This window comes from Amphiura filiformis, chromosome 13 (assembly GCF_039555335.1).
Source record: "Amphiura filiformis chromosome 13, Afil_fr2py, whole genome shotgun sequence".
NCBI classification, from domain to species: Eukaryota; Metazoa; Echinodermata; class Ophiuroidea; order Amphilepidida; family Amphiuridae; genus Amphiura; species Amphiura filiformis.
Genome location: NC_092640.1, coordinates 30,095,082 through 30,116,326, shown reverse-complemented (window position 1 = coordinate 30,116,326; position 21,245 = coordinate 30,095,082). Strand labels below are relative to the sequence as shown.

Here is a 21,245-nt window from a genome sequence, read left to right as displayed (position 1 = left end):
GGTAATCCGAAACATGGTAAAACTACATTACTTTCATATTTTGTGTTGAGGGCGAATGTGGGGGTGGTGTCGGTATGGAGGTGGGGTGTGGGTGTATGTGTAGCATGGTGTACACACTTAAAACTACGGGGTCAAAAAATGACCCAAACGGGGTCATTTTTGACCCCAGCATAGTTATCAACTAAACACCATACCACTAACGGGGTCATTTTGACCCCATTGGTCGGGGTCATTGCAATGACTACGTATTTGGGTCAAATAGTAACCCCATTGGGGTCAAAATATTACCACATTTCGGGGTCAAATGAAATGCCCCCTTCAAAAGGGTTGCCTTATTGGGTTACTTAATGACCTCATTTCGGGGTCAAATGAAATGACCCATTTGAAAGGGTTATTTTATAGGGTTACTCAATAACCACATTTAGGGGTTGTTTGGATTTTTTTAGTAGGCCTATGGTCATGCTGGTCCCACCAGGACATAAGTGTGTTTCTGCACAGAGAAAGCATTACATAAACAGCAAACTGCAAAATGCATCTGTGTATCACACTCACACACAGTCAGTCATCGCTTATGACAGTTCACGTATTATAAGCTTACATGATATAAGCTTATAACAACTGCAGCCAAGACACCAGCCACGACAGCATGAAATTGAATGAATCTGCGTGCATAGACAAGGGTCTATGCATCCTTGCAGTCTCACTTTTCAACTAACTTTTCATATTCCATCATGCAGACAAGCACACACGACAATCCGCTGAGCTGCACAATCAGAACAAATATGGCGCTGATGTGACCATGTGAGCCGATGCACACCGTGTGTGCAAATAGTTCCGAAATGCAAGTCATTATAAAGTTGACAAATTGGGTAACTTCGGTCAAAAAATTAGTTTTATTTATTAATCAACAAACATTAATTGCAGCTCATGTTTAAACTCATTTATGAATTGAGATTTTCAAAGCGGAAGATTGAAACTGATATCAATGCGCGACGGTATCGGCAAAATGACCACTAAGTTTTTGACCACGTTCGTCGTGGCTAAAATGACCTCGTGAATGTGGTCAAATTAAAACAGTACAACCCCCTTGAAGGGTCAAAACAACCCCAAACGTGGTCAATTCAAAATGACCACGGAAAATATAACCCCGTAGTTTTTAGTATGTATTCCATTTCTCTGACATCGTTGTACCGGTCTTTACTACCCCAGTAATTGCCTCTTCCTGTACGGACTGAGCTCCAGTTTGAGCAAACACTCATAGGGGCCTAGGCCTATGGGATATGGTGTCATGTTGATTCTTTTCTATACCGGTACAGTTGGAGTAGGCTATGGTATAGTCAATTACCTCAGTGTTATTTCATATAAAGACTGCACAAAAAGTAACTCAGCTGTTATAAATACGCCTATAGATTCAGAACTAATAATTGTTTTCACAATATTTTAACATAACAAGAAGGATGATTTATTTACGCGCATTTTGATACCCCATTTGTCCAATTTTGTTCAATATTGACAATACAGCAGTGTTTTGAAAGAAAAATACCCCAATTTAAAAGTTGCAGTTACTTGTATTGATTTGAAGTAAGCGCGAAGATAATGGCGGGCTTTACGTGTTTACCGTGCTGGCATTATAACCATTGATCGCTGTAAACTGCAACTTTTAAATTCGGGTATTTTTCTGTAAAAGCACTACTGTGTTGTTAATATTGAACGACATTTTACGAATGGGGTATCAAAATGCGTGTAAATAAATCATGCTTCTCTCTATGCTGAAATATTGTGAAAACAATTATTAGTTCTGAATCTATAGGCGTATTTATAACAGCTGAGTTACTTTTTGTGCAGACTTTACATGCTGCTGTTACAGGCCAGACTACTTACGAGTAGCTTATGTACAATTATGCATTATATTTTTATTCACATGTATTTGCACATTATAGGCCTATCCAATAGGTATATGTTTTTATTGAGTGTAGTCTGTAGACCTATAATTTATACAAGAAACCAGAGAAAATAGAATCAGCATGGTGAATATAGTATCAAAACGTTATTTCTCATTTACTCATACTTATGAGCGCCACAACATTATATGTATCATGTATGTATGTAACAAAATATGTATCTTTAACGACATGCGCCCCCCCCTTTGCAGCTTTGCCCCTCTCCCTCTTGGCTACGCCACGGGAACGATTGCTCGCCACAAAAAAATATAATAACTGAGTATAATTTATAGTGTTGCAAAATTAATTATGGAACTAGACAATATAAACGAAATACAGGTCGGCAGTCTCGGCACACTATCTAACTACAAAAAGCAAGGAAATGTGCCGGCGCGGGACAAGTTCTCGAATTCATGATTTAAAATCGCAGCTAAAGTAATATTCATAGGAATTAAAGCATGTACAGACAATAAGTAGGCTATGTGGCCATATTGGTACTTACTGTTAGCAAGAAAGATAGTCTCCACGCCATCATGGCACTCATAATTATGTATATAGACCTACAAATGAAGAGTTTGTTTCCAAAAGGCATTAAGTCCAATAGCTGCCTTGTGTCACATTTTTCTGGTGTATTTTTACATTTAAGTTTATATGACATTTAACGATTGGAATGGATATGTTTATAACTCTAGCTTATTCTCCAACTATTTTCAATATCATTTGGTCCCCTAAAATTATCCAATGCCAAGTTTCAAAATGGCTGCCATTGGACTTAATGCCTTTTGGAACAAAAAAATCTTTTATAGGCCTATTTATCGCTTTCTTCTTCGCACGTGGGGTTCAAAGAGATTTGCAATTATTTTTTTAAGGATAACCAAAAAATTGTTATAACTATTCTACTGCTCTAATGTTATTAGATTGGGAAGGTTACTGCTACTCTTAGGAATATCTTCAATTCTCTAAAGCAGCCTTTGGACTTAATGCCTTTTGGAATCAAACTCTTCAAATATATTCACAGTAAAAACATCACAAAAAGAAATTACCCAAATATCTAAAAATGTATGCACTATAACTTTTAAAACTAAAATAGCACAAAGAAGCAAGGTAATTCCCTACACATGTGTGTGTTAATAGCCTTAAAGAGGCATTACGTGATCCATAGCCTCATCCCCACACTTTTCACAAAAAAGTTTTTTTCTCACAAAAAAGAGATTTTTATACCACTCCCGCTACATAATGTTTATGTACAAAAAAATTCTTACAGATTTATTCGTTTAGCAAAAATATCGTCAAGTTTGTATTTGCAAAATTACAACACAGTGGCCTATGGAGCAGTGTAATAAACATTATCATGCATAACTCACAAACGCAAAATCGGAATCAACTGAAATTTTAAGAATAAGCATTTTTTGTGTTTCTACTGAAAAATGTCATAAAAAGAGGATGCTAGGATCACGAAATACTCCTTTAACTTTTTAATATGCATCTAGTTTTTCATGTAAAGGTCACCATGGTAACAAATTTGGGGCTATTAAGGGCTGGGGGGTATGAACGTTTGGACAGTATTTATTTTGGGACATTAGAGCACATCAGACATATCGAATTGCATTCTGAATACGAAGAATGTCATTCTGATATCAAATAATTTTGATTTTTGAAATTCGCAATTTAATACACATTTTATGGCAAATCATTAAAATTGATATTTTGATATTTAACAGTACTTGAAGTAAACTTTATAAATCTGATGATTTATACTTAAAGTGTATTTAGGTGGGATGAAAAGCCGACGATCAATTGAAAATTTTTACCTTTCGTATTGAAGATATGGATTTTTTTTCCCAAAACACCCAAAAAAATCAGGTCTTTTGGGAAAAAAATCCATATCTTCAATATGAAAGGTCAAAATTTTCAATTGACCGTCGGCTATTTTTCCTCCTGCTACATACACTTTAAGAATATATCATTAGATTTATATAATTTACTTCGAGGACTGTATTATATCAAAAATTTGAAAAATATCAATTTTTTATAATTTGTCATAAAATTTTTATTATATTGTGATTTTCAAAAATGAAAATTATTTGATATCAGAAAGACATGTTTCGTATTCAGAATGCAATTCGATAGGTCTGGGGTGCTCTCAGATCCCACAAAAAATACTGTCGAAACCCAATAAACGCTCATTTTAGATCCCTTAAGACAAATTAGCTATTTAAAATTGAAGAAAACCACTGTGCCTAATTTTGCTGTTTCAGTTTTAAAATTTAATACATATAATTTTAAGTTATTATCTCATAAATGCCCATAAAAGCAGGGTAACTACTTTTTGTGCTGTGTTTATTGAACAAAATACAAACGCCAGTATGTAGAAATATATGGAACAGACATTTCCTTATTGTATATAGTTAGCTTCATAATCCACGTCGCTTGTGGCGAGCGATTGTTAACTATCCAATGGGTTATATTCTGATATTTTCCTCTAGAAAGTACAATCTAATTCAATGGTCCAAACTGCTCGTCACCCGCAACTGAACATGCTGCATGATAAGGTGAATATCATAATAGATGTACTGGTGTATTTGAATATATACCTTTATTTTCAATTCAATATGAACTTGCACAAGGTCAAGCACAATAAACACAAAAGCAGAATAGGTATACGTATAGAGTTGTGTCGTTTTATTCTGGTTTTACTTCCTTCTCTGATTAAAATTGACTTAATTCCGGAATAATGAATGAAGAAGGGGAGTAAAGAAATTTTGGCTGAGCGGGATTCGAACCGGCGACCTCTAGTTTGCGAGACCAGTGCTCTTCCATCTGAGTTATCCAGCCCTATGATGGATGGCGATCCCAATAAATAATAATTGTTTCTTTGGTGGGAATAATCAAGGTCGTACCTGTCGGATCGAGTCAAAGGGGCAAAATTTGCAAATCGTTCCGCTGATCGCAATGCTACTAAACGAATTTATTGAAAGAAATGCACGAAAATGTGTAATTTTAAGGCTCAAATTAGGCAAAATGAGGACAATTGTTGTGGCCCAAAACCGAGTCAACTTTTGGTCAATTTTGTCCCGGTATTTCAAGCCAGGAGGTGCAGTCAGGAGATCTTAGTCAAGCAGGGAACTATCAAGGGATAAGCATAAGCTCAATTGTAGCCAAAATATTCAAGAAAATGAATCTCAATAGGATCAGGCCTGAAGTAGACAAAGTTCTTAGGATCAGCCAGAATGGATTCAGGGTTGTCCGAACAATATAGTAAGCAGCATATACTGGCCAAGGAGGATCATTGAAGGAGTGAAGGCTAAAAACCTGCCTGAAATAATAACTTTCACAGACTTTAGGAAAGCCTTTGATATCATTCATAGCGGAAGGATGCTGCCTGCTAATTCTCAAAGCCTATGGAATCCCTAATCAACTTGTGTAAGGTACAGCAAGAATGTATGGTAATACCAAGGCAAAAGTAGTTTCACCAGATGGAGAAACTGAACTGTTTGATATGCCTACTTGCTGGTGTACTGCAATGAGACACCCTTGTCCCATACCTCTTTGTGGTGGTATTGGACTATGCTTTGAGAGAAGCAGTCAAAGGCAGAGAAGAGCAGCTTGGATTCCAGCTGGTGAAGAGAAGACGCAGGCGAATTCCGTGAAGTGCTAACAGCTTTGGACTTTGCTGACGACATAGCCCTACGGTCAGAGGAAATACAGCAAGCACAAGACCTAATGAAAAGGGTTGAATCATCTGTTGGCTTTCCAAAAGATGATTCAAAGTTGGTCTCAAAATGAATGCTTCGAAAACAAAGTTCATGTCTTTTATCCATAGTCAAAATATATCTATCCAAACAAACAATGGCACCAATCTAGAAGAGGAGAGCGACTTTGGGTGCATGGATGACTAGCACGGAAAAAGACGTAAAAACACGCAAAGCATGGAGGGCATGTAACAGCCTCATCAAAATCTGAAGGTCAATTCTCCCAAGGAAATTCAAGATCCGGATATTTGCTGCTACCGTTGAATCAGTGCTAACCTATGGATGTGAAGCATGGTCCATGTCTCCCAGACTATGTAAACAACTTGATGGTTGCAACACAAGAATGCTTAGAGCAGTGTAGAACATGAAGCAGCTAGCACATCACGAACAAAGAGCTGTAAAGTGACCTACTGAAACTTTCACAGAAGATCAGAGAGAGGAGGACACGTTTCGCTGTTCATGCAAACAGATGCAAAAATGAGCCTGTAGCCAAGCTGATCCATTGAACACCAAAGCATGCAAACAGAAAACCCGGAAGACCTCTCTAAAATACGTCGACGTATTGAAACAGGACACTGGAATGGATGTTATGGATTTGGGAATGGCCACGCAGGACAAGAAGGGCTTGGCGTGCTGTTGTAGTTCGAGAACACCACTCACCCTAACCCTCCGCCTAAGGGCTTTTTGGCGACCATTGGCGACGGGAAGGGAAAGAAGGAATAAAGAGAGAAAACAAAGAAAGAAGTTGTTTGTTCTGGGTGGGATTCGAACCCGAGACCCCTCGCATGCCAAGCACTGGGTCGGCGACACCTTGCCACGGATCTTGGGCTTCGCTGGCCAGCGAAACCGTGCCTATATATCACTTAGGGCGATTGCGTCATCACACCACGTGGGATGCACGCACGAACAGCGCATATCCATATATCCAGTAGTATTTTGTAGTAGCCTACTTGGTCCTGTTAGGGTTAAGCATGCAAGTCACGCAATATTTTTTCAGACCTTCCTTTTATTTCTATTCACCAATTGTTTGTTATATTTCTTCTTTTGCCTCGGATACTCATTCAGTGGATGTTTTAAGGTATCCTCTGTTCTTCCATGAGGCCCAGGGGTCACATTAAAATATACATCAAAATACATCAAAATAAAATCTAAATACATAAATAATATAAACATACACAATCATAAACTTAAAATGGGCAAACTAACCCATAACAATTTCAAAATAAATAAACAACAGAGCCCATCAAATTTAAATACATAGTACTTTTATCAGCTTACAAAATATAAAATTAAGAATTCAAAATTTGCAAGCAAAAACAAAACAAAGCAAAATATGCGACAACATTTTTCAAAACGATTTTAGATTTGTGATGATACGAGCCAAAATACAACATAAGGGTATGTTTCTGGAAAAATCATAATTAAACAGTAAAAATTTAAGACACAATAGAATTTATATAACAAGAAATTTCACCATTTAGTTTTTCAAATAAATACACACATTTCACAAATCATAAAACAGTTAAGATTCAAAACACACTAAAATTGAATTTCACCAGCATTTCAATTATTAAATATACACATTTGAAAACTAAAATTTGATTTCAACATGGCCAAATACAAGCTTACGGCCATGTTTACACAATTTTTACACAATGAATGAAAACAGTTTAAAAAAAAAGATTTGCTACTTATTATACACAAGTGGTCATTTTACACTATTAAATATTGCTATATATTATTACACACTAAAAACCTGTTTTTGAAAATGGAAGTGCTGGTTGGTATTGGATATTTCAGACCAGATTGCAGACTATTCCATGCTTTGTTTCCCCCCGAACAGGAAAGGACGTCTTCCAGCTTCAGTTCTGGGTTTAAAATTGAGAGCTATATATTACCCTGTGAGCTACCTCTTGTATTATGGCCATGATCAGTAGCGTAGCCAGCGGGGGGGCAGGTGGGGCAGAGTGCCCCCCCTGACAAAAAATGAAAGAAAAAGTGCCCCTCTGACAAAAAATGAGAGAGAAAATCAGGAGGGCAAAGGAAAAGAAAAGGGCAAGGAGCCCTTTTCTAGCAAAATTCAGGGCCAAAATAGTGTAAAATACAAAATTTTTCCGCGCTACGCGCGCAAATTGTAACAATAAAGCCCTTTTTAGCCGGATAATGGGCGAAAATAGTGTAAAATACCATTTTTTCGCGCTACGTGCGCACATTATCCCAATAAGGCCCTTTTCGGGAAGCTCGAAGACATACAGTCTCTATGTATTGTATGATGCAACTGCAATTTTTTTCGTCTGTGCCCCAAAAATTTTATTTTGCCCCCCCTGACCAAGAAAGCTGGCTACGCCCCTGGCCATGATTGTTTCCTACAAGAGTAAAGACATCATTTAGGCCTCAGAAACAATCCCAGCTAGGCATTTAAAGACATTGATACATAAGTTGTCATGTATACGATCACTTAGGAGCTTCCAACCAAGTCTGTCCCCAATAAATGAAAAAGGTGTGCAAACAGGAACCCTGAGGATAGCTCTGATTCTAAAGACGTTCTATCCTGTTCTGGGGTGTATAATTGCAGTTACCCCATACTATGTCACAATAACCCTGATAACTGAGTCTGGGAAGCACAAAGGCTTTAAAAATTTTGTTTAAATTTTCAGCTGAAAGCCATTCTCTGATTCTTTACAGGGAACCAATATAATGTTGAGTCATTACAACAAATTTGATTTATGTGACGCTCTTCTTGTGATCAATAAAAATGCCTCCTACAAGACGACCGGCATCCATATATCATATCTGAGGATGTAGTCAGAAACATTACCTAAGGTTGTGACCGATGAATGGTTGCGTCTTAAGCCAGATTGGATTGAAGATTTTGATATTCAGAAATTGTTTTCACCTGTTGCTATGGTAGTTTATCCTGTTACATGATCACTTCTACGGCGAACTCGACGTAGAAGTGACGTAATAAGAGGATTAACTACCATAGCAATTGATTTTTTTTAAAGCGGCTTTAATCCACCCAATTGGGCAGTCATAACACCAGTTTAGTGCGGATGGGACCCAGTCAGTGGCGAAGAGTCGTAGGGGCACGTCCCCCCCCCCCCACCGCCCAATCGATTTGAAAATTGAGAAAATTCCATTGCCGAAAAACGGCTTCTGCCCCTCCACCATGCATCAGGCCCATCTTGTGGCTCCTTGAATTCATCTGTATTTCTGTCTAGTCACCTGACATATTGTCAAGAGTTATTTCATATAGCTACATCGTCATATTGTTCCTGCAATAATACCGAAGACATGTCGCCACGCCGAATCATAACCCGAATGCACCTGTAAAATATGAACATAATTATTAATGTGATTGCAGTGTCAATCAAACAAGGCCTCTGATTGGCTACAACTTCAAAAGATCATATCTAAATCTTCATTTAGCCAATCAGAGACCTTGTTTGATTGTCATTGCAACCACATTAAAGGCCCTTTCAGTGATTTCACAGGAACATTAAAAAAATGGAAATTTGTCAGAGTTGCTTAGAAATAAAGAATAAGTCTACAGAATTTCATTAAACCACTTTTCCCCTGAATACATCGACAAATTAGTCAAAAAACAGAAGTTTTAGAAAGGTTTTCTACTTCAACTCTGAGAAAATCGAGATTTTCGTACAGTGCGCCACCAATCGACTGGAAAAACTTCCTAGTCCAGTGTTTCTAACACGGTGGAAGTAGAGTCTAAATTGATTTAAAACAGACGCTTTTAAGCTACAATTTTGTAGTAGAAAACAAAATAAGCAATTAAAGGTCACCGAGGCAAACTAACGGTCAATTCAAATATGAAAAACAGTTAAAATTGTGTATTTTGTTTAAAATAGTAGCTACTGATGTAATAAGTAGTAGAAACAATACGCAACGCGTGTTGGTACGTGGAGAGTGAGCTTCTTTCGATCTCGAGTCGGACTTTTGTACTGTCAGTATCAAAAGTCCAGAATCATGCAAATGCTTTATTTTGTCTAAAATACACGGCTTTCGACCGAACCACTAGCAGGCTATGTTAGCACATCTATGCCAATTACAAAGGTACCAAAATCTGAATTTTGATGATTTTTACGATCGTCCGGATGAGCAAATCACTGAATGGGCCTTTAACAATTTCGTGAATTTTGAAATCCTTTTTACAGTACTAATTATGATTAAAAGATAACAAAAGGCTTTGAATAACCATGACGACATTAGGCCTATATAAATCACACCATCTTTATAAACTATTAATATCGCTTCATTCTGTTAACATTACATTTAATAGAGTTATTTATATACCTTTGGATCCAAATTCTTATTTTATGCCGATAATAGCAAGCCGCATAAAGTATAAGCAAAACTGCAACAAACGTGAGAACTACCCAGCCGCATTTTCTGCATCGATTACCGATACTCTTACAGGGCTTCGGTGTTCCTGAAAATCAAGAAAATAATTTTATAAGAAATGTTTGACATTGCCTAAAATGTTATAATAACAAATCAAGAAAAACAACAAAAACTAATTCCCTCTTTAAGGTTAGCCGAAAGGTTTTTCATGCGCTTGATTTCAGAGGGGCGTAAGTTCATAACAGAAACAGCCATGCAGAAAATGAACAAGCGTACCGGGAGGTAAGCATACTTTAATAATTATAATAGAATATCGATCCACGGTCAAGACATGAAACTTGGCTCAGCTCGTGCCCGGAGCTCGTGGTGCGGCGGGGGGGGCACAAGCTGTTTTCGGCAATTTTCATGAGGATTTTATAAATTTGAAATCGATTGGGGGCACTTCCTCTGGCCCCTATGCCCGCCCCATGAAGATACGCCACCGTCTAGAAAATGTGTTGATATTAAATTTATAGAGCCTTGATATCTTTGATGAAATAAATAAATAACATCAACAACATCACAAAGCAATTATTTGTAAATTGAATTTGAGAATATTAAACAAGACTTAGCAGGCCTACAAATTTCTGAATTATATAAAGTTGAAAAACAATCAATCACTGTAGTCAGCGAATCAATCAAATATACAAAAACTATATTAAAAGAAAGGAGCAAGAAAGAATAAAGAAATAGTGAAAAAAAAAGAAAGAAAGAAAAAGAAATGAAAAAGAAAAGGGGAAAGAAAAGAGGGAAGAACAGAAGTAAAAATAAGAAAAAGGGGGAAAAAACGAAATTTCAGCCACACGGGGACTCGAACCCACAAAAATTAATCATAATAGGTTCAAAGTCCAACGCTCTATCCGCTCGGCCACACATCAGCTTACAAAATTGATTGTCCTCGAAGGGGATATATAATTGAATATATGAATACAAAAGCCACCTAAGTCCATACTTAAACCAAATTGAGTTAAGCATGGGAAAGTGTTCCTTTACATAGGCCTGTCATATGTATGAAAGAACAACTCAAATTCATCCTCTGTGTCTATTGAGCATGTGAAAAATAGCATGTATGAAAGAATCACCCAATTCCATGATTTGAGTCTTGTAACACATTGATTAAAATCCAGTATGTATAAAAGTCCACTTGTAACACATTCATTGCTAGAGAGTGACTTTTGAAAAAAAAATGGGTTTAATAAAGGAAAGTGTGTGGTTTATATTACCATGATTACATGGCAGAATGCTTATCAACATTATACATACCTGTGCGCTTTATTTTGTATTATCTTACCAGTGGTAAACACATTCTAACATCGTTGTCTTTGTATATGATTCCAAAAACCACCTAAGTCCAAAATTTAAAATGAACCCCACGAAGTCCCTGAAATGCTAATCGTCATACCTAATACAGGTTAATCCACTCATTTGCACGTAAAACTTACCATATTGACCAGGTAAATCTAACTGAAGGAATTAAAATGATACACAGGTTTTTCTCTCAAAATCACTTCCCATGGACTTAGGTGGCTTTTGTATTCATGTATTCAATTATATATCGCATAATGGCTCTTAGAATAAACACGCATGTCGGCGCTGAAATTTTGGACGAACCCGATGGAGAAAAACCTCGTTTTTTGCAAAACTAGCTTCAATTTGGAGTGAAAATCAAATGGAATAGCAATTGGCAGAATGTTGAGAAATAATGTAGGTATTCAGATGTCTAAATTAACGTCCCGTAATCAAGATATCGATAATTTCACAAACCAGCTTTTTCTCAAGCAAATTCTCCAAAATTTTCCCCAAAAACGGGCTTTTAAAATTTAATCGGTACTGTATTTGGTTCTTCCCCATGGCAACATTATTTCTTTGATCGATTTGTAGTACAATACAAAAAAGGAGAAAACAATCACTCGGCGTAGTTTTATACGGAGCGAACATTTGAAAAAAACTGCATGGAACGTGTTTTTGATCTTGTGAACATGGTGCGTAAAAATGATTTAAACGAAGGATTTTCAAACGGATTCTAAAATTTTTTATAAACACACAAAAATAATGTACAGATACATCCATGCACCAACATTTGACTCACTGCGATATTTGATTGCTGAGAAAACGCGGTTTTAGAGAACAATTTTATACGTTTTTTATACGTTTTTTATACGTTTCTTCGTGTAACCTTAAAGAAAAAATAACATCCACACTGACAGTGTCGTCTGCTGGGGTGCTACCACGGTTTCCGAATTCGACAGCCTCACTCAAAACGAACGAGTAGGCTATAAATGTCATGTTTGGTCTTAATCAAAATAGTTATTGCTTTCACCTTTGGCATTTGTCAGCTTCATGAGCAGATTGTCCCAAACATGCAAAAACCTAAATTTTTTAGAGTATTCTGGACTTAATGTGGTTCGCAGTTGCTGGTTCGGCATATCGCTGCGTTGATAATCCCTTTAACGACCGTATCACGTTTACGCTTGTGACTAGCTTTATAGCAACATAATTATATAAATAAATATCTTTAAAAAAAATCTTATTTTAGTGTTTAGTGGTATTTTAAAGATTAAGAACACTAAAGGCTGGCAAAAACACAACTACTCTGCACTAATATTTATTTGAAACATTGCCATTCAATTATAGTTGTTCATTTGTTTCCAAGGTTAGGCCTACCATTTTTACAAGAGGGTCTGGTATTTTCGTCAGTTGTGTAATCTGTTGTTGATGTGACGTTGTCTGTTGACGTTGACGTGATTGAAGTTGATGTTTCTGTTGACGTTGACGTGACGTTATTTGTTGACGTAGTTCCTGATGTCTTTGTCATGAAATATGACGTTGGTATGACCGTTGTCTTGTTAACAGTTGTCGTGTCCTCTGTAAAGGAACATTATTTTAAAGAAATGTTACTAAAAGACTCGGATAGCAACGTTTGCGTGGGACCTGAGAACACATCAGACATATCAAATTGCATTCTGAATACGAGGAGTGTCCTTCTAATATCAAATAATTTTGATTTTTTTTTAAATTCGCGATATAATTTGATATATTTTGTTTTTAATTTCTGATATTTCTTCGAAGTAAACTTTATAAATCTAATGATATGTACTTAACAATGTAGCTGGGATATTGAAGATTTTATTATTGAAGACATTATTTCGATTTTTGTCAGTTTTTGTTTTCAAAACACAGACTGGAAGTTCAAGGCACATACAGTACAGGAGCTTACCATATTCTTTCAACACATATATTCATCTGCAAGTCGTACAATAGGTTTTTATAAATACCAAAAATAACGGGATATATCCAAGGATTTGAGATGTAATCATACATTGAATATCAATATTAAATACATCACCAAACATGTTACTTTTTTTCATTATAGTTAGGAATAAATACCAGAAATGATTTCAATGCTTGAGGAATGGGCTCTTAATTGTCACCGAGTTTTTAATTCTATACAAACATTGAAACACTATTATTATGAATACACACTTTATTGTCCGACGTTCAACAGTAGGATTTTGCCTGGATATTTTGAAAGACAACTCATAGTAGCTGAATGTATTACATCGCTGAGCTATAGCGATTGGTTTTTTAGCCAATGAGATAGAACTCCGGGAAAGCGAGCTACCTTATTGGTAAATACCAATCGCTCACCGAGCGCGGAGTATAAATTCAGCTTATTTTGTAACTTAGCAGCTACTCTCAGCAGCCGCGGCGCCGGTGGGGCATTTTATAGAGCTTTGTATTTCTATTGGTTCGTTTACTACTGCCTGTACAAAATAACTATTTACCTGGTGTGGAGGATGTTCTTGGTAGTGTTGTGAAGGCTTCTGTGTGATCGGCTAAACAGATCACCTGAAAACAAACCAACAAAAAATGAAATAGTATACAAATATTGAATGTTTATGAGTACAATGGTATGAATATTTTCATGAGATGAAATATGGACTGTTCCATTAAACGAGGCTTTGCCGAGTTGTGGAACAATTCATATTTCAACGAATGAAAATATTCTTTCCATTGAACGAATAAAAAACATTAAACATTTGTTTTATATAACTCATATATAAATTCCTTCCATTTAATTTTATAAATCACCAGGAAAACAAAATAAATTTAGAAGCGACACCCACACCAATTGAGTATCTTTGCCCACACCTATAATAATCCGGGCCTATAATTGGCGAGTCAAGAGTCACCGCGGGCACTATAAGCACGGGTATGTCAGCGTTGCCATGGTAGAGTCAGGGCTGGTTGCCAAAACTTTTCAGCCCAAGTCGCGGGTATTAGCCGTGAAATGTCGCCCAAATAGCAAAAAAATCGCCCAAAATTTTAAAGTCGATTTAGGGGGGTTCTACACCCCCATTTTATTTTGAAATTTTTGAAAAAGCTGAAATAAATTCTAAAAAAACAACAAAAACTGAAAAAATTGAAAAAAATAAAAATTAAAAAAAAAGCTGAAGAAATATTTAAAGTCGATTTGAGGGGGTTCTACACCCCCCTTTATTTTGGAAGTTTTGGGAAAAGCTGAAATAAATTATAAAAAACTAACAAGAAATGAAAAAAGTTAATAAAAAAAAAAAAATAAAAAGACGGCTGGGGGGTTCTACACCCCTTTCTTTCTATTTTTTTAATGCTGAAATAAATTATAAAAAATTATAACAAAAACTGATTTTTTGTTATAGGCTTAGGCCTACTGTAAGGAAAATTTATTTGTGAATTTTTGTGGAAATAATTATTGAAATAAATTACAAAATACTAACAAAATTGAAAAAAAAAATGTTTAAACTGCAAATTGAAATAATGAAAAATTAACAAACATTTTCAAAAATTTAAGAAAAAAATAAACTGCAAGGAAAAAAAAATGTTGACTTTTGACGGGGTTCTGCACTATCTTTTTAATTTTGGGGAAATGCTGAAACAAATTATAAACAAACGAACAAAAATTATTTTTAAAAAATACCAGGAAAACGAACACATTTATCAATAGACATGCCATTCATTGCAATATGGGGGGGTAGGCCTACAAAAATTTCCCTTCAGCTGAGTGATATAACAACGTGTGCATGTACTATTTTTAATCAAATTCAAAACGGCTGGTACTTTTGATCATCATGCCGTTTCAAAAGAAAATGTGCGGTATCGGTACTAGGTGTTTACACATTTTTATTTCAAAAAAACCGCCAACGGGGAAAAAACCTTATGTTGAAGTAGAAACTTACTAAGAAGCAACTTAAGTCGTGTTATACCACTTGTGAGTATTTAGATGGGAATATTCTAAGGACAATCCTCCAGCTCAAGTGGTCTTTAGCAACAACATGTGATGCGATTAACAAGCCCTCTCCCTGTGCGTGCCATTGTTATATGGGAAGCACACTGACCACAGAGTGTTTTGTAACTAGTTGCTTATTGAATTACTTGTTTGGTGCTTTTGTTGAATGACCATTGAAAGAATTGGCAATCATGATCAAAAAATAAGTTTTGAAGTCGGCTTTGTCACAAATCGCCCAACATTTAATACATTTCGCGGGTAAGATTTTCAAAGTAGCCCAAATGTCGCGAAATCGCGGGAGCACTTTCTTTGTCGCGGGACGGAAGTTGAAAATCGCCCAATTGGGCGACCAAATCGCAAATCGCAAATCACTCTCGCGGAGTAATCATTCAGCTTCATTCTTAAACACTTTAAAGTGTTTAGGATTGAATTGATTATTACTTTCTTAAAAGAAAGTTATATAATATATAGCCTATACAGCTGCTCAATCAAATAGACCGTGAAGCGTGATATTTTGTGGGTAAGGGGCGTGCAGGACTTCCAAAAAATTGATATTTTGAATGAAAAGATTTTTTTAAAAGTGGATTAAACCCCTCAAAGATACCCTGTTTGGACTCTTTGAATGCCAATCACCAGAGGTGGATATTTGTCAAGTTTTCTCCCACTTTTAGACCTTTTTATGGAAAATATAGCAAAAAGTGGAAATTTGTGTATCCCCCTAGTAATTTAATTTGATCGTCTAACTTTGTTTACAATTTTAGATGTGAACCCCTTTCAAGTAATCAATGAGAAATTTTTGTGTTATAACAATTTTTAGGGGAAACACCCATTGGGTGTAACATTCAATTTAGTCAAGATTTATATATCATGTAAGTCTATATTAATATCTTGGAAATCCTCATACATGTATGTCTAAAGTGACCATTGTATTGCATTGCAATTTCTACTTTGGTATTAAAGACAGAAGCAAGAGGTTGTAGGCTTCCTAAAGACAGTGCTTTACAGTTTATGTGCCTTTAAAGAAAGATACATGTGAGTCAGTCAATTTGCATAACCAATAATGTGCTAATAATCCATTAATATAACGAAGGAGATTTCGAGTACTACAAAGTGCTCTTCCCTTCCCAAAGGGGGAATATATTATTCTGTCGACTTGCTTGAGTCTGGTTTACAAAACAATACGTCTGTCAATATATAATATAATCATCATTGTTATCACAGTATCAACACGTTATTTGTTGTAATACTTCCTCGTACTTCCTATTGTACAGCGATATTAAAATCTAAATGCAAATAATACCTTCACAAATATATAAAAGTAGGTAATGGGGCAACACAGAACAAACACAATGAGGAACGAATGCTCGCTACAAATGAAGTAACTAAACATAATTATTACTATTAATGTAGATATCATATACAAAATCCCGGTCGGCGCACAAATTATCTAACAATTAACGGCGCGGTGGGACTAACAGGTTATAGTTAGTCTTTAGTTCACTGCCACATATACGAATTAAAGCATGTACATGCAGAGAAGCTTATAGATCGGTACTTACTATTAGCACGAAAGATAACCACATTCTCCATGCCACGGCACTCATAATCATGTAGCCATATACGATATATTCATAACAAACACATCACAAAAATTGGCCTCTAATTAGGCATAATTATTATAAGATATAGTCCTAACTCAAAATTTATGCACATTAAATTTTAAAACTGAAATTGCAAAAAGAAGATGCCCTACATATGTGTGTTTAAAATTGCAGAACAAAATTTATGCCTTTTTTTGATATTTCAGTTTGAAAATTTGATGCATATATTAGGCCTATCTCATAATAAAGCAGCGGGTATACTATTTGTAGTGTTTATTTACCAAAATATAAACACCAATTTCTATAGAACATCAACAATACGTATTCCCTTATTCTTATAGTTAGCTTCATAATCCACGTCGCTTGTGGTGAGCGATTTTTGGCCATCCAATCGGTTACATTTTGATATTTTCCGATAGATCACACGATCTAATTCATTCGGCAACACCGCTCGTCACACTTAACTGAACATGCTGCATGATAAATGGAATCTCGTAATAGATTGCTTGAATATACCTTTATTTTCAATTCATATGAACTTGTACAAGGTCAATCATAAATATAAACACAAAAACAGAATAGGTACATGCACTCAAAACACTAGTCACTCGTTGGCCATTGTTGTTAAAGGCTCACTCAGTCATTTAAGGGATCTAGAATGAGCGTTTATGGCGTTTCGACAGTATTTTTTGTGGGACATGAGAGCACCTCAGACGTATCGAATTGCATTCTGAATACGAAGCATGTCTTTCTGATATCAAATATTTTTCATTTTATGAAATTCACGATATAATACAAATTTTATGACAAATTATTAAAATTTGATATTTTCAAATTTTGATATATAACAGTCCTCGAAATAAATTTTATAAATCTAATGACATATTCTTAAAGTGTATGTAGCTGGGAGGAAAAGCCGACGATCAATTGAAAATTTTGACCTTTTATATTGAAGATATGGATTTTTTCCCAAAAAGACCTTTTTTTTTTTTTTTTTTTTGGTGTTTTGGGAAAATACGAAAGGTCAAAATTTTCAATTGATCGTCGGCTTTTCATCCCACCTACATACACTTTAAGTATAAATCATCAGATTTATAAAGTTTACTTCAAGTACTGTTAAATATCAAAAATATCAATTTTAATGATTTGCCATAAAATGTGTATTACATTGCGAATTTCAAAAATCAAAATTATTTGATATCAGAAGGACATTCTTCATATTCAGAATGCAATTGGATATGTCTGATGTGCTCTAATGTCCCACAATAAATACTGTCCAAACGTTCATACCCCTTCCCTTAATTAGGCATGAAATGAGCAAAATTGTGCCTTTCACCTTTTCACGTTAAAATAAATTCAATCTTGGTCAAATGAAAAGCAACAATTTTCATTTTGTTTCAGCAAATATCAGAAGCAAACCATGATAATGCTTGATATATTTTTTTTAAATCCTGGTGTTAAACTTAGTGCAATTTAGTCTTCCAGTGTAATATTTTCGATTTTGACAGGCTTCAACTTCGCCCGTGAGCTTTTTTTGGGTCAACTTTAACGCTTTTCAAAGTAATATATATAGTTCGTTTAAGAGAGATTTTTCCAACTTTCTAAAGCACATCATACTGCATGTCAGAATAGAAATATCGATTATTTCTCCTGGTTGTATTAAAAATAAAGTTAACTGAGTTGGACATTTTGGCCGTTTGAAGTGAAAAATGGTGAAATCAAAACGGAAATTCGGACAAAACTATAGACCCACACAATGTGCCCTAAAGAGTTGGGAAAATTTTTTCTGTAGCGAACTAAATTTATATTAGTTTGAAATGTGTTGATTTCAACATGTAGCGATCGACTTCCAGCATAGTGCAACAGATTTCAGTTTATACGCACTACAATCGTGCAAATCATGTTAAAGTCGCCATATTTCCCAGAATTGTACAGTGATAATTAATCTAGGCTATGGAGGCAATTTTAACAGTACCCTCATTATAAGTAGAAAAAAGTCATTGAACTTTGCACAGAGGGTCAAGTTCAAAATTAATCAGACCTGTTCAAAACGCACACCATCGTGATCCTCTGGTAATAAGGATTCAGAAAAAATATATACTTTGACCTATGATGTACGGTTATGGAGTTATGAGCGAAAATGAAACTTGTTCTGATTTTGATGAAACTGGTCTCAATTTATTTGTCTGACATGTTGAACGTAATCAGAAAAATAATAGTTATCTTTGGTGCTTTCTTACCCATGTAACGCAACAATTTGTCAAGGTCAAATTGTCTTGATTCAATAGAACTCAAAGCGACACAATGGGTATTGTCGATTTTGACGTATACTGAGGTAACGAAACATATCCCACATAGCACAAACTATTATTTTCTGATTTATCATGGAAAGACCAATAATTTGGGACCATTTTCAACAAAATCGGAGCATTTTTTCAATTTTACTCCATCTGGTGCCAAAATTAGACCTGAGACGTCACAATGTTACCTTTTTGCTCATAACTCCGTACATTGTATGTCAAACTATACTTGGGTCCTTATGACTAGAGAAACACATTGCTTGTGTTTTTAACCAAGTCCGAACAATTTTGAACTTGACCTCTGTGTAAATGTTCAATGACCATTTCCGAACAAATAAAGGTGCTGTTGAAATGCTTTCATATCCTATAATGATCACCACTACAGGTGCTCTATCTCTGCCAAATACAGCAAATTTAACAAGATTTGCACAATTGTTACGGAAATTTATTGGCCCGAGTTTATTGGACTAGCACGATTATGCATAGCAATATAGAGTGTTAGCGTTCTGAGTGTATAGAGTTGCGACGTTTTATTGTATTTTTACTTTCTTTTCCGATTCAGGGTTCGGTTTTTGTCGACAAAAACATAATTTTGCCAACAAAGTGGCAAAAACTGCATGTCAAAACCCAGTTGTTGCTTTTGCCTGGTTTAAACCGGCAAAATGGTAAAAAACTGGCAAAAACTCATTATTTATAGTCAGTCAATAAAGCTCATAAACAGAAACACACAACTTTTAATGAATTATTCAACATATTTTTTGTCTCATCAAGTCCTCTTTGAAAGCATTTTAAATAATTTGATATGACGTACAGTACAGTAGTGAGCAATGACAACCCATGCCTTTATGTTACTTGTAATACAAAATCTGGATTTATTATACTAAGGAAATAATTTGTGTTACTTAATAATTTGTTTTGAAAAAAAAAAAAGTGAACTATTTATCACTCTTTTGGTGTTTGCCATTTTTGCCTATACAAAAACTGTTTTTGCCAATTAGTGGAAAAACCTGGTCAAAACCATGGTTTTTCTACCTGCGGCAAAAACTTGCAATTCCTGCTCCGATTACAACTGATTTAATTCCGTCCATAATAATTGTTTCTTTAACTGGAATAATCAGGGGCGTAGTTTTAGTGTCTTAAAAAATTCCTTTGTTTTAAGTCTAGAGATACCTTTTGTGCGCTGTATAGATACGGCACTTTACGAATAAAAATGTTCATAAATAAAACGTGCTACGAATTAGCAACTGGGGGTAACTTGATTTTTTTTTGTTCCTTCAGACAGAAGCGGCTAGTGGGTGGACAGGGTGGACGAAGTCCATGGGCCCCGAGGGTCCAGGGGCCCCGAGCAAAAGCGAAAATAAAATAAGGGGGAAAAGAGCTGATAAAGGAGATGTTAAAAGGGCCCGCACTGTTCCCTGTCCATGGGCCCCGAGGCTCTTGCTATACGCCCCTACCCTCAGATCACACCGAGTAGTATAATATTTTGGAAGATACAATTTATTTAAACAAAAATGGCAAGTGATATTTCAATAACTGAACTATAAAGACTCCGCAAAACGGATACGCCCATCTTGGGTCCCAATCTTTTTGGCAGAAACTCATTTTGAGATGAAAAACTAGTGACTGCTTTTATCAAATTTTAGAATTAGGACCTTACACTATTTTTATACCTTAAAATAACCAACATTTTGGTAAAAATTGAAAAAGAAAAGTCAAATTGCCTATTTTTTTACCCATATTGTTAAAACGAAGAAAAACAATCTAAAATTTGAGAAAACCGTTACTAGTTTTGTGTGTTTAGAATAACTAACATAAATATGCAGTTGAAATCGTAGTGAACGAAAAAAAAAATAATATGGAAAATTAAATTTGTCAATTTTCTCAAAAGCTGCAAATTTTTGCAGAAATCCGCGGTGCTAATGGAGCGGGACAGAGATATACCAAAAGACAGGCAAAGTGTGCCAACCTTTTTTTCCTGGATTGTAGAA

At 35.5% G+C, this 21,245-nt stretch overlaps 1 protein-coding gene across 1 annotated transcript; it reads right to left on the bottom strand.

Moving 5' to 3' along the window:
- Nucleotides 1-8,808: 8,808 nt before the first annotated feature.
- On the bottom strand, nt 8,809-17,512 carry LOC140168223 (uncharacterized). Its single transcript, XM_072191561.1, has 5 exons — nt 16,916-17,512; nt 13,876-13,939; nt 12,755-12,955; nt 10,004-10,139; nt 8,809-9,019 (listed from the first exon to the last, which is right to left on the bottom strand). The coding sequence occupies exons 1-5, from the start codon at nt 16,964-16,966 to the stop codon at nt 8,941-8,943; spliced, it is 531 nt and encodes a 176-aa protein (XP_072047662.1). The 5' UTR covers nt 16,967-17,512; the 3' UTR covers nt 8,809-8,940.
- Nucleotides 17,513-21,245: the final 3,733 nt, after the last annotated feature.